The 14,996-nt window shown below is 38.8% G+C and overlaps 1 protein-coding gene across 2 annotated transcripts in view; it reads left to right on the top strand.

Annotated features, from left to right (window-relative positions):
- Positions 1-14,996, top strand: part of MND1 (meiotic nuclear divisions 1) — a 41,343-nt gene that overhangs the window by 9,983 nt on the left and 16,364 nt on the right. For both annotated transcript variants that reach the window (XM_083834027.1, XM_083834028.1), the window contains 2 exons: positions 11,631-11,705; positions 13,469-13,583. In XM_083834027.1, coding sequence (XP_083690153.1) covers positions 11,631-11,705; positions 13,469-13,583 — 190 coding nt within the window. The remainder of the gene's footprint in view (positions 1-11,630; positions 11,706-13,468; positions 13,584-14,996) is intronic.

The following is a 14,996-nucleotide window of genomic DNA, read 5'->3' as shown; positions in this document are numbered from 1 at the left end:
ATTGTCTGTTTCAGTTAAGGTGAATTAATTTCTGCTTGTATTTTGCTTTATAGTGGCTTGAGTTAAGTATTAATTAAAGTAACTGCTAACACTGAGGTCTTTTTCACCTGAGGGTGGACCATGCTGCGAACCACAACCCTCAGAAGCTGTAAGGAGCGTCCCATCTCTCCAGCACGTTGTCTACAATTGACAAAGTGACCGAGGGGTTCTCTACTTGAGCTGCCCAGGACAGGTTTAGCACTTACACTGCTGGGCTTGAGGGACCAAGTTCTTCAACAGAGGTCTTTCTGTTGTTAGTGTTAACTATTGACAGGACTAGAAATACCATAATTTAGTAGTTTGGGGAAACAAGAAGTTTACTTCCTTTCCCCAGTCTGGTTTTACGATGGTTCATTTCTCTCTTCAGTTCAAAACAGTTCGTTTCACCGTGTTATTTCCAATCATTGCAATTTACTTTATTTTTCATGATGTTGCTTTCTTGTGGGTTCTTCTGCGTTCTTAGGCTTTGCAAGGGCAAATTTAACAGCATTCTGGTATTGCCACTGTTTTTTCTGAGACAGAGACTAGGATGGTAACACCTTTTACTGCAACAAAGATTTATGAAAATCTTTTCAGAGGAGAGTATTGGATGGACTTTCTGTGCTGGTCCATGACCTCGGTTCAAGATACACATGATCAACAGAGACTTGGGGAGAGTTTCTGGCAATTTTTCTTTTTCCTCCCACTAAATGTTGCATTGGGCAAGTGTTAGTTAAGATGGAAGAGATTAGTTGATGTTTCATTCCTCAAATCCCTGCCCTAGGGTTGGTAAGAGGAGGGATTTTCACTTCCCATGACTCATTTATTGAGCCTGGGGAAGAATTTAGAAGTCAGTATATCCTAACTCACTTTTGGCAGTTAGTTTAAAAAAAAAAAAAGTTCTTCAGGAATGAACATGTTGAAATAGAGTGACTTCACATGTACTAAATTGTTTGTATATAGGAACATTGAAATATGAAAAGAGGGGATTTAATGCATTTAAAAAATGCTTGGGGAATGCTATATTAGGAAGTGCTTTTGTTAGGAATGCACATTGTTTGAAAATAGTTAATGGAAAAAAATAATCATATTGGTGAGTAATCTGGCTTGAGGCCTCTTGGAATATGTTTGACAACTTAGCTAAAAGGAGAGAACCTTATTTGTTCAGAATGCACACAGAAAATTTTGGGTTTTAACCACCAGATAGTTTGGTTTATATCTATCCTTTTTAGCCAGATACATTTTTCCTCTTCAAACACTGTGACTGGGTTACTGCATGGAAGGTTTGCTTGATAGCGACTGCCTGAGGCCACTGGCTGAAGCAAAAGAAACCTCTGCTGTCTGCCTTGTTTCGGTCTGAGCAGCCTCCTCCTTGACCAACCGACAGACGAGGACGTCAGTGTGTCTCCACACAGTGCTGAGGCTGGTCCCTGGCTTCATGTAGGTACAGGTGCTCAGAGCCGGCTGGCTTCAAGGCCTTGGTGCTGAACTGAGGTAACGCCCCGGCGGACATGGCGGGCGCCCCGTGAGGGGGAAGGACCTGAGCACCAGCTCAGGTCACACTACTGACAACCAGGCCCCGCGTACCATGGCTGGCGTTTTTGCTCGGCCTGTCGGAGCTAGGGCTCTGAAGAAAGCTATTTGCATCGCTTCTCAGTGGTATCCTCAGTACATGCCATATCAGCCTTCAGCAGAGCTCCTTGGATCTCTTGTTCAGTTTTCAGTCTCTGTCAGCGGCTTTGAATGTAGGGTCTCCCTAGACATAAATGTGCAACACCTCTGGGATCCGTGGCCCGATGCTCTTCGTAGGGCTGTTCATTTTGTTTATCAGATTGTCATGTTATACTTACTTGAATAGCTGTAGTAACAGAATAATTCAGTATGGTTTTTAAAAATACTTTTTTCATTTATTGAACATAAGGGACTTGCACGAATAAATTGTCTTATGCTCTATCGTTATATTAAAGTTTGCTGAAATACCTTCTGGAAAAGCATAAGTCTGTACTTTCGGTATGATTTTTATGAATGTTAGAATAGCATACTGAAGAATTGTCCTTTAAAACCAGAGATTTACATCAGCAGTTTTGCAACTAATGTGTGCAAGTTATGTTAGGAATGATTCATTTAGACGTTTTTCTCTTATATGTGTGCATATAATTTTGTTTTATTAAGTTGTGGAAAGCATAGTAATTTGTCCCTTTCCGGGAAAAATAAAAGTAATTGTTGAAGAGTTCTCTCTTTAATGCCCTTAATAAAATATATGCAGGATCCCAATGTGTTGATTAAGCAGTTATGGTAGTCTTTCCATATCCATGCTGGGCTTTCCTTTTTCCTCTTGTATTTGAGGACAACTAATTTAGGATTCTACTTATCTATTTCTTTATTTTTCTTTTTGAATTGGCCTGGCCATTTTGACAATCGTCAGTCCCAGGCATCTGGGTGGTTCCATTCCCTTCTGGCTTGCCTTTTTTTTTCTTCTATTTTTTTCTGGGTAGTGATGATTCTCCCAACAGAGGCAATTAGTGATTTTTCCCTATTTTCAGCCTTCAGGCTTTCACAGACCTATACATTTCCTTCGAAATAAAGGACTAGATACATAAAGAAATGTACAGCTGTGGAGCTGGTATGGTGTCTATCTTGCTTCTTCATACCATTCAGTGGGCGTTGTAGCAGTAAGAAGTATCCTAAAAGCAAGTGCCTGAGAATCTGCGTCATCTAAACAGATAATGTGTTGATTACAGGATCAGCAGATGAATGAGCATAATGCTAAACTTCTTCCCTGAATCAGTCTCCTGGAAGATGCTAATACATTTTTCTTTGAGGCAGTTTAGGTTTTTTCTTACCTATTTGCATCTTGCATTTTACAAAATGTTGATGCCTTGAAATGATTCTGAATTTAGTAAGTCCTAAAATGTCTAGCAGAGAATACTCTTCTAATGCTGTAACTCATTAGAGCCTTCTGGATTATGTTTAATGGCATGCTACAAAGCCCTGGAGGGTATGCTTAGTTACTGCTGTCATGGCAGACTTCTAAAAATATGGTGCTCTGGAGGCTTCTGTTAGAATTAAGCAACCTCATAATTTGGTGTTCATTAGCAGAATTTCATGCTTTTCCTTTTACTAGCTGTTAATATATAACTAGATTGATGGCAACTGTGCAGTGTAGGTTTTCCCTTCCTGCCTCCTTGGTGAGCATAAGCTAAAACTGGCATGATTTAAGAGCTTTTTTTTTTTTCTGAGCTGGCTCTGTAGTACCTGTAAAGACTATAAAGTAGGCTTAAAGGAGGAATCCTACTCTATTAAGAGGGATGTCTTGTTACTGTGTCCTGGTAGTGTATGTTACATATTCATTCAGCTATAATGGAGTAAAAAATACTAGTATTTTTTTGACTGTGTGTTCTGTGAAACTGGATTTTTTCAGGTTATGTCTTCACATGGTTTACTTTTCCTATTTGAAGAGGCTTGCACACTAGCTGCTGGCTCAAATATATTCCTGATCTCGACATTGCGGTGGAACTGTTGATCTGAAATGCAAAGAAATTGGGAGTAAACACAGAGCACTCTTTCCAAAAGCCTTGTCAAATCTGGCACAGATGCACCCCTGTGCCATGCATATCATGAGTGACAGCTCAGCACATTAGCTGAAACCCAGCATCTTGAGAAAGTTTAAGGGCTTAGATGTTGTGTGCTGTGCGGCAAGCGTGTAAGTTTGCCTCTGCTGTAAGGCCAGGAGCATCCACCCTGGGGATAAAGCAGATGCAGTACTGCCTTTCAAAGCTGGGTTTGATGGAGATGGTGAGTTGTAATCTTACTTAATTTGAACTTAGACTTTCACCTTCAAATCTTGTCATTTGATTAATATAGCATATTTTAATTCAGAAAATGAGCATGCATGCAGAAATAAAAATCTTATCATGCACTTATATTTTAAATTTCACTTCATAACATTTTTGTCTTCTGGAGGGAATGAAATAAAAACAACTTATTCACTAGAGTTTAAAACTAAATGTGTGAAGTCAGTTTGAAGCAGGGAGACTAGGGGAAAAGTTTCCTGTCATAGTCATGCAGCTAATTGTTGTTGAACATGTATTTCCATCAAAGACCATTCGTTGTATCTGGAATTTGAGATGACTTGGTTATCTGTTTGAGCAATGCTTAAAAGCTGTGAAATTGGAATAAAAAGTGAATATGCAAGAGTGCTGTCAAAACTCTCATATTTGATTATGTATTTTACAGAGGCTTTTTATTTTACTGTTGATATCTTGAAGTAGAATTTCAGCTTTTTTAAAGTTTCCGGAATAAAGTTTTGAATTTTATCTTGTAATCTTTAAGGCAGGACTTGAGCTCAGGGAGTATCAGATGGATATTGTGTTTTGACTCAGGACTCTCTGTGCTTAGTCCCTGAAGGCATTGTCAGCTGGTTAGGATAGCAATTTTTAAAAGCCTTTTGGGGAAAAAATAAACTTTTTTCTTTTCTTACACTTTCTAAGGAAAAATATTTTTCAGTGTTTTGTCTCCTTTGAACAGACGTGCTAACTATCACTTTGGACTTTTTGGTTTAGTAAATACACTAAGGCACAGTTACAAGCATCCTTCATGTCCAGATTATTAACGTTTTCTCTGTTTCTGTCAGTCTTGTTGGGTGCCTTTTGGTTCTTTCAGCATATCTTATTAGATTGCTTGCATTTGTGAGGCAGGGTTGAAGACTGAGGCATTTCTCCTTATTCTTTTTTTTTTTTTTTCCCCAGGTTGATTTGGCATACTTGGTATCTGTATCTGAGCGGACAGCCATCTGCCCCTCAGCTCATTCCAATTATGCCAGCTCTGAAAGCAGCCAGCGAAATTCAGTTCTTTCATTCAGCCTGCACAACTGTCTTTCACTTTTGTGTATTAAAGGGGTTGGCCTGGAGTGCTTTTTTTTGTTTTGTTTTCGTTGCATAACCAGTACTTACAAAATGGTGTTGCAAATGGATAATGCAAAAACCATAAGCTCGTGGCAAGACATCTTCTTTGAGTAAACTGTAACTTAACATTTAAGGCAAATCTAAATGGATTTTCTATCTAAATGGATAGAAAATAACTGAATTAAAAAACACTTTTAAGTGTACAGTGGTTTACTGTATATAAATGATCTTTAAAAGGACTGCAATTAGCAATGTAAGATTTGTACGTGTACGGGTGAAGGTTCCAATGGAGGCAGAATTTGTCATTAGTTTCTTCCATGTATGGGGCCCGTTCAATTTTCTTTATCCAAAAGCAATTACAGGCAGGACTGATCTTATACTGTACAGTACCTTCTGAGAACACAGCCATACCTTATTTACCATGGGATATATCAGTTTTTATTAGCATGCCAAATAAATCAGGATTATAGGCCTAAATTTAATCTTGGAACACAAAATGGATTATGTTTGTGGGAGGGATGAGTACATCAGTATTACCCACATCAATACTAGTGCAAAACATATAAATACCGCTTATGAGCGCTGAGACCTAACTTTAGAGTTTTTATTTATTTATTTTTAGGATCTTAATAGTGCTTCATCAGACAATTTTATATGGAGTCAGATATTTGTTCAGTTAGGTTCCCCCCAAAAACTTCACTTAGCTTGAGTTTCTTATATCACTGACATAAGTTATAATCCGAAGTTTAGAAAAATACTCGCTGATTACCTATATGTTAATTATTTTAAAAGATATAACTTGCAGAAATAATAGCATAATATTTTAGAAAAAATATTATTCACTTATAAGAATCGGTGCACCAGCCTTTCATTTTGAATGGCAAATATAACTTCTCCTGGGGTTTTGGGTCTCCTTTTTCTCCAGAAAGTTGTATTTATTCCCAATCTTCAGTAAGTTTTTGAACTGATTCTTGCAGAAGTTGCATTAAAGTTGAGGTAGTCTTTTATGGTGAAACTTGTAGCATGCATAAAGAGAAGAAAGTTCTCGTATTGAACGTTTCTCCAGTATACCAATAATTCAGTGTTTAAGAAAAAAATAAATATTTAAGTACAGAAATATGGTGGGCTGTGATTCACCTCATTTTTTTCTAAAATCTGCTGCTAATCTCTTTTATGGTGTTCTCTTCCTGTAAAAATCTTACTGTCTATTCTTTGATTTCTGGATTAAATATTCTTTGTTGCTTTCATCTCTGTGCTTGCTCTTGCCTGTATTTCTTTAACTATTGTTGTCTCCCAGGTGCTTCTCATATGCTCCAAGTCCCAGCAAACATAGTTCCCTACTTCATATTGCTCAAGTGACTTGTAATGACCTGGGGTAAGACATTACATGTTCCTTTTCTCTTCCTTTCATAATCATATTAAAAAAATGAAGAAAAAAGTCATTTAGTTGTATTTGTGTAGCAAGTGTATACTTTCTGTGAATGCTTCACTAGAAGTGCATAACATCCCTGATTCAAGACCCAGCGGACCTGGGGCCTGCCCCATCTTCACTCTGGTGACTGCATGGGGTATGTGCAAAATGGCATTTCAACAGCGGTGTGCCTGCGGCCTGGGAGCAGGGCAGGAGCAACAGTGCTGCAGGTCATGGTGGATACTCTCTCTGCTCCACTGTGAGCGTGCTAGTAGTGTGATCGGCGCGCCTGACGTTTACTTCTCTGCGTTTGGAGGCCCTGGCAAGAATTGATGTAAAAAGTAGTTGTATGTTTATTTTGTGCAGTACTTCAGAAAACAATTCTGCACGTCAGTGTGCCTTTCTATTTTTTAAGTTTTATTGTTTTGGTCAACAGCAATTGCTGAGTGGTTGCTTTTAATGGAGTGCTGTGCCTTTCTTGTAACACAAGGCGTCTGTTTTCAATATTTTCAGATTGTTCTTTGGCTGTTAATCTTTGCATTTTTACTCTCTCTGCGCTATCAGTCTTTTTTTTTAATCTTTCTTTAAAATCTAGAGGAATGCTTTGAAGTACTTTCTCTCCATGCCTTCTGTCAATTCCACTTACTTTTTTCAGTGGTGAATTAGATTTAACATAGGACAGAAATATGCTGCTCTGCTGCAGATGTCACCCTGAAACTCTCAAACCGCTTTTCTGTAAGCTAAAAGCAAACAGCGCTTGCCTCTGGCCTGAAACAAAGCACAGAGAACTTCAAAACTCAAGTAAATAGTTTAGCAAAGTTATGAACAATTAAAATATGGATGTCTTGAATTCTTCTGTAGTGCCACAGTTGAGTGGCGCACACAATAGCAGTAATTTTTTTAATATCATTTTGGGTTGAGTATTTTGGCCATGAGAAAACTAAGCATCTGATATTTCTCTTTAAGACCATAATGACAGTGGGATAACATCTGTGAACACTCTCGGTGGTTAGCGTGCGAGACCTTGGTTTGATCCACATCCCGTGTACATACGAGGGCCTGCGTTTGCATGGCTGACACCAGGTTTGTAGATGCTTTAAAACGCTAGGAAGACAAGCTACATGCTTGGTGGGACACCGGTGGTTGCAGTGGTTGAGAAATGAGAAACCAGAAGGAATATGACCAACAAAAACATTTGCTGGAGAACAAAATACCAATAGTGTAGAGCTAGAGCCATTTCAGGCAAATTTTGAGGAGAAAGAGGATTGAAACCTGCTGCTGTTGTGTGTCAGGGTTAAATGTTCCTCTTCCAAATGTACATCATTGACTTGCCACAGTGCAACCCTAGTAACGGTGCGTGCATAATGTATTATAAATTGGCTGTGCACATCTAATCTGTATCCCTTGACACAAACCAGACCCCCAGGCCTGTGACGGGAGTGATGGTTATCATCAGCATGTAGCACTTAACATGTGCGAACTGCTGCACAAATGTATAGCTGAATGCTATGAGTCCCTTGCAAAGCAAGAACGAGCATCCTTCTGGGGGACTTGGGATTGAATTAGTGTCAGGGCTAGGCCAGTGGTCAGTCAATTGACCACAGAGGCCTGTAAAATTAAAGGAATGGCTTCCCAACTCTCCTCTATTATAGATGTTAATTACCTCATTTATCTGCCTTCTTGCAGGTTCCCACCATGTTTTGCAAACACTGAAAATACTCTTGTGGAGTTTTTTTTCCCCTTGACTTTTTGCTTTAATCATTTAGTGTTGTTCCCCCACACACTTGTTTAAACAGCTTTCTGTGAGATGACAGTTTTTTCTGCTTTCTTATATCTTGCTTAATCGTGTACTGGTTCTGAGGAGGTCTTTTTGAACAGGCAGGCTGGAGACATGACACTTTACAGTACAGCAGAAAATCTTTCTGCACTTATTTTCCACATCTGATGAGTTACACTTGTGGCAGAAGGTTGTTCTTGTGTCAGACCTGACACATGTAGAGGGGAGGTAATAAGTAGCTTTTCCTCCAGATCAATCCCGTAGCTATTGGCAGGAGTAAGACTTCTCTCAGGGTGGTTAATGTTCCTTGAGAAATTATTTGTCAGTTCACTTGAAAAACGTCTCATGACTACGCCAAGGATTGAAATCTTCCATCTGCTACTGTGCTCCTTTACAATCAGACCTTTCTACAGCTGGTGAGTGGGAAGGTGAGTTGCTTTATTTGTCCAGATGTGATCCTCTGCTAACATACGTACACAACATTTGCAAATTCTGCTTTTTTTTTCCATTTAATGCCCTGTAACCTGTCATATACCATTTGCCCTTACCTGTCACTTAAGTATTTTATCATCTGTCTTCATCCTTCCTCCATCTGACTCCTTTATCCTTGTTAACTGTCTTTCATTCTTTCATGTGCAGCTATTTTCAGCTGTGTTCTTGCCTTTTTATCCAAGCCTTCCTGTTTCTCCCATCCTCACAGATTCCTCACACAGACCCTGGCCATCTGTTCTTCGCCCTTTGCATTCTCATCCTATGTTTGGTTTTTTTCAATCTCTCTTCTCATTCTGCAGTTCCTTCCCTTATCTTTTATTGTCATAGGAACACCCACTATGACTTCTAAATAATCCATAAAGACCAGGGGTTTCATTTTTTGTAAAAAGAGAACTTCTAGAATTCTTGATAGTGAAAACAACATATATATATGTATATATGTTATATATATATATATATATAATGTTATATATAAATCCCACAAGATATTAAAATCCATGAGAGAAGAAAGCAGAAATCTTCAATAAAATTGTATAAAAATTATCATTGCTTTTAGGCAGAGGAAGATCTTGTAGTCTTGCAGCGTGGTAACCTTGCACATTATGTAGGTCAGAATTTAGTCCTGGCAAAGAAATTTCCATACATCTCAGTGCTTATCATTACTGCCTCTTTCGTAATTAAATGTTCTGGAAGATGGAGGACCAAGAAAATAGTGAGATGCCATACTGAGGGACATGCTTCCAAGCTGGAAATGAGCTTTTATTACTTTATTGCATCTCTCTGAAAAGTTTTCTTGTGCTTCCATCTGAGAGAACGCAGATACGTTTCTAAAGAACCTTATGAATATGAAATCAGAGGAATTAACTTTATGGCTTTCGTGTTCCAGAGAGCATTGTCTTTTTCTTTGCACATGCACTTATATAGACCTAGATAAGCTCTTTGGCATTTCTGCTTCCTCTGTGAGTTTAGTTCCAGACAAATTCTTTGTTCAGAGATGCTGAATGATGTGTGTCTTGGTATTTTTCTTCCTTGAGCTTCATAAAGTGCAAACTACACCTAATTGCTTGTCCTGTGCTGAACTGTGTACTTCTGCCTAGTAAGACTTAATGTGGGGACTAACACATTTAATTTTATATGAATTTTGTGGAAACCCCAGAAAGAGTATTAAGATGTTGGTGTACTTCAAGCCACATACTGAAACCCACACCACCTATGTGGTTACTTTCAGTGAGTGCAATGAATGAACAGCTGGATATATTTTTCCCCAAATCATATATGCAGTGCCATTCATGTTCTCACACATGCATGAACAGATACTTATCCAGAAAGAGGAAGCAGTTTTGAAAAATTGAGGTACAAAAGAAACACCCCACACAGACCCCTCCCCAAACCAAGTGAACTGCATTTGGTCTGGGACCTAATCCGTAGAGATCACCAGTATGGAGTTTCTTTTTACCTTTATGTCTGATGCCTAAGACTTGACAATAAGCTCTGCATCATATTTTTCATGCATTTACATATGATATGTATTTCTGAAAATGTACTGAACACGAGTTAAAATAGAAATTGAGCAGTGGCTATAGCTCCAAACCAGCTCTGTTTGTGTTGTACGAACAGGTTGGATCCTTGCAAGCAAGGTGATTATATGTAGTCCACCCAGAGAGAACTATGCTGCAGAAATGCTTTTTCATGTAAAGACTAACATGCTCTTGGCATTTCAGTTGCATGAGAATGTAAATATGATTAAATTTTAAGGCTAGGGATATAGCAGGAAATGTCTGGGAATGCCCTTCCACTAACCGCGATCCTCAGTGAGAAAGGGGATATAGAAGTGGAGGCCTCGTGAGAGTTTGGGAGGAAGGCAGTACCATTGGAATGAGGTTTTTTTTTTTTCTTCTCTTTAAAGAATGAAACATGGGATCTCACAGCCACCTCCATCTTCCTTGCAATTAATCTGGTATACCAGCTTTCTTCGTGACTGATACATAGAACATCTCAAAGTTAAGCTGAAGAGTTAGTTCTTACGAAGAAACCCAATGTTTCCCTTTTGTGTGTGAGAGAGAGGGAGTTCAAATTAAAGAATTGGTTTCAAAACTATATATTTGTTAGAACTTCTTTTTGCATTCTCCTTCATCTTGCGTGGTATTTCAAGAAGCTCTGGCTAATGCTGAGTACTGTGTCCCCGAGGAGCAGCGGGTGAGTCACGCGTCCAGCTCAGCTTCCAAATTGTCCTTGGAAAACTTCCAACGAAACTGGTTGGACGTGGTGCAGGATGGGCGGCAGGTTAATTGAGAGAGATCTCTCGATAAGTGGTGTGTCCTGGAGTGACAGGACCGTGCAGGGAGCACTGTACCAGCCTTGGGAGATGGGGCCTCCTCTGAAAGGTGCCCGTGCCTCGCTTGGGAAGGAAGGCAACCCTCTAGCCATAGCCAAGTCTAGTCATAGGAAAAGGGGCCATGGTTTTACATGCCTTAGAGCTACGGAGATTTCTATTCACCAGTATGCAAAAAGGATTGGGGCAGTGCCAATGGCATAGCAAAGTTGGGGAAGGCTGGTATCAGCAGCTGAGCAGGTGGATTTGCTGCAGCTATTGTCACCCCGTTTAGGGAATAAGGGAGTGGCTATGGGAGAGATTAAAGAGCTGGAAATGGATGAAAAGAAATCATCTAGTCCAAAGCCTCCATGTCGTGGAGGCCTTTGCATAGAGATCCCAGGCTACAGTATGAAACAGGATTTTGGTCCCATGCTGAACATGCAGCACGTAACAAGATTATGTGGCGTGGGAGTAAAAAATTTGCTTCCTGTAATTGCTTTCTGTGTGTCAGAGCCCTAGACTTATATCTGTGTGTTTTTGTATTTATTTTGATTTTATTTTTATTACATGTGTTATAAATATATATATAAATGTATGTACTTGAAGTGTATATTCTATTTATTTAAATATTTTTCTCTATATACACAATTTTATAAATATGCTAAATATATGTCACTGAAATAGGTTGATTTTGTTCTTTATTTCCTTTATCAGCTTGCTGAAAGCAGTCAGAAAAAAGAGGCTCTACAGAGAAGCATTGAGAAATCAAAAATTGGACGTGAAGATACTGTAAGTTGGTTTGGGAGTTGAGGTGATACTATTAGGGAACAGGGATACAAGTATTTCCAGTTTGCAAATAGTATGAGTTGTTGGAAATCCATTAAGATTTTGAAGTACTGAAGATGAGTAAGGGAGAAAAAAAATCAGATGTTCCTAAATGTTAAATTCTTCCTTAGTTGGTCATGTACTATTGAGGAAAATATTGAAAGCTGGTGATCCAAGGCTGAGAAAATGAGACTGCTTGAAGTCTGGTAGTTTTCCGTCTTTTTTCAGATTGAAAGATATCGTTAAACTTGAACTACCCACAATTATGTGCCAAAGTTGCCAACGGTTGCTGAACTGCCAAATCTAGTAGCCGCAAACTTAGGTGTTGGGGATCTTTTATTTTTTTTTTTTAATCTTACTTGTAATCTAGATTTCTAAATTATTCTGAGAATTCATTTAAGCTTGATGCTCTTTGCATGCTGAAGCTGTTTAAAATACATTGTAAAATAATATTTAGGCTTCGTATCTAACATACATACAAAGTAGTATGTTAGAAAAAATTCTTATGGTATTCTAGCTCCTGATTTGTTTTGAGATGCTCAGTGTAAACTGGTTTAAACCTCCGATATGTAAATGCATAAACAGGGACGGACAGAAGTTTTCATATGGGATGGAGTTCTGTAGGAAAGAGCCATATCTTAGAATCCAGAATGTTTTGCAGAAACACTCTGAGCTTGACCATAATCAGTGAAACACAGGCAGGTTTCTCATACAGCTGTGCTTGTCAGGTTTCCAGATGGACTTAGAGGCTTGGGCTTCTCCACCATGTGGCCTGCCCTAGTCACAGGAAGTGATTGGTCCTGGAAGTCCTGTTTTGCCTGATGCTTCCAACACCTCGGTTCCAGATTAAATATCCGGAAAAAGTCCTGAGAAATCTAGATCACGATGTATGTCTGAGCAGCTGGCCTCCATATCCCAGTGTCTGGAAGCCTTTGATTTCCATTCTGCATTTTCAGAATGGGCTGAATCCCGGCAGAAGCTCTGCGAATGTGGAAGTTCAAAAATGTTTCAGACTGCCAGGCTGCTCTGGAGATTACAAACTGTCAGGTTTTTATCCAGTGACAAACTTGTGTTACCTGCCTGTCTGAGGCTGCCTGGTGCCCTGGCATGAGTTCTTTGAATATCCCAGTCTTAAGCCATGTCCAGAGGTTGACTGTAAGTACAGGCTGAATTCAAAATATGTGCTGAGTTGGCTATGGGAGTGCTCATGCTAAGTCAGGTGTCTGCAGATATTATTGATCAATAGAATATTTGAAGTATATAGTGTATACTCTCCCAGGAAAGACTATCATGTCATAAATATTTGAACTTATTTTTGAGACTACTACTGTTGAACAGTGTGGAACAAAGAAGAAGAAAAATACATTGTCATGGCATTCATACATAATATCCTGATATGTGGAAGTGCTGTCTTTAATGACAAGACCAGTGATCTTAAATGTTCTTTAACCTGAGTTTGTTAAACCACTCAGAGCTCAAAGACTGTAGGACTTTTTTCTGTTGCTTATCCATTTTAACCTTATTGATACTGAATACAAACTGGAAGGAAGAAAATTGAGTGTTACTAGGAGTCTTGTGTGTGCATAAAATGCTCAGTTGGTTCCTTGATGGAAAGCACTAGTGAAAACAGCTTTTAAATTTATTTTTTTTTTTTTTGAAAAACGTTCTCTGCAATAATTTGATTTTTATTCTTTTTTTATATCTCCCAACATGCTCTGAATCCTCAGGCAGAACGTGCAACACTGACAGAGGAACTTGCTGCCCTTCGGCAGAAAAAAGAGCAGCTAAAGGCAGAAATAGACAAATATAGAGAATGTGATCCAGACGTTGTTGAAGAAATGCGTAAGTCAATATTGTTTAAAGTGAACTTCTGCATGGAAAATGTCTGCACTTTTTTTTAGCTTAAAAGCTGGTGTGCAGAGATAAGCCAATGAATAGCTGTTTTTTAATCTGTAAGCAATACAACACAGGTACACTGACCTTTTCTTTTTGTGTTCTGTCATGCTATATAGGGTGATTTTTTTAGTTGATATTTACTCTGCCAACAACTGAGCTGTTAACAAACAATCCTAAAATTGAAATAATTCTGATAATTATAATTAATGCTAGGACCGTTCTTTCTGGTGCCATAATAATTCTGTAACTGAATCTTAACATGCGTGGGGCAAGTATTCACTGGCTCCCATTTACCTTCAATCCCATACTGACACAATAAGATACTACTCTATTTCCTTTGTCTTTTCTATTTAAAACATAAGCATTTCATTAGAGACACTTAATTTGTATTTATACTTAAGTATGTCTTTACGCTGTTGACTTAATGTTTGTACTCTCTGAAATTGTGGGGTTTGGTTGAAGTTTCTAATTCAAATAGAATACAAGGAATAATGATTGACTGTAATAGTACAGAATTGAGCAGAGAAATATACTTAATATTCTGATCCTTAACATGAAAAATGAAAAGCATGCATGAAATTTTATTGAATTTTCTCTGCTTTCATGTTTTATTTATTAGGCTCTTAGGTTGCTACCCAAACACCACTGCATATTCAATTGCTCTACGTCAAAATGCCATTACAGAGTGATGAGAAACCAGCACAGACCTTTTTTGGGGAAGATACATGACTGAATCTTGCTTTCCTTATTCTTCCTCCTCCTTATTCTTAAAGTCCAGCTTTAGAAATGTGCTGAGAGAAAGCCAGGAACATAAACAATTGGCAGCACACCCTCGAATTGGACAGATATTCTTTCTTTAGAGGGGCTGTGACGTTTTTCATCAGCTGCATTATCTTTCCCCAAGGATGCAATGGTATGAAAGGGAATAAGCAAACTTGAGACCTGAGGTTACAGTACTGTAAATCCTTTGCTGTGTGCTCTCCTGAGGAGAAATAACAGACATGTTCCAGCTGTGGAAATGAGTAAGTTTAGACAGATACCAACAGCAGAGGATTCGTAGTGCCAGGTATTGAAAGTGCTGAGATATCCTTATAGTAAGCATTGCACTGAAGGTGTTGAAGAGCCTCTCTTTTGAAGCAGTTGCCATGAGCACGTTCCTAAATACTAGGCACAAGGGAACAAATCACAGCTTGAATGGCACAACACAACTGCATTAGCTGGCGACATGAGGACTAATATCTGAAAAGAGAGGAAGAAATGTAATCGTTAATCACTCCAGGCACGTCCTTCTCTTCTTTGAAGTGTGTGTAAGGTCCACATGAGCTTCTGCAATGGAGGGATGAGCGTTTAAGGGAGCTT

The sequence above is a fragment of the Anser anser genome (assembly GCF_964211835.1).
Source record: "Anser anser genome assembly, chromosome: 4".
In the NCBI taxonomy this organism is placed as follows: domain Eukaryota; kingdom Metazoa; phylum Chordata; class Aves; order Anseriformes; family Anatidae; genus Anser; species Anser anser.
This window is presented reverse-complemented; position numbering and strand designations above follow the sequence as displayed.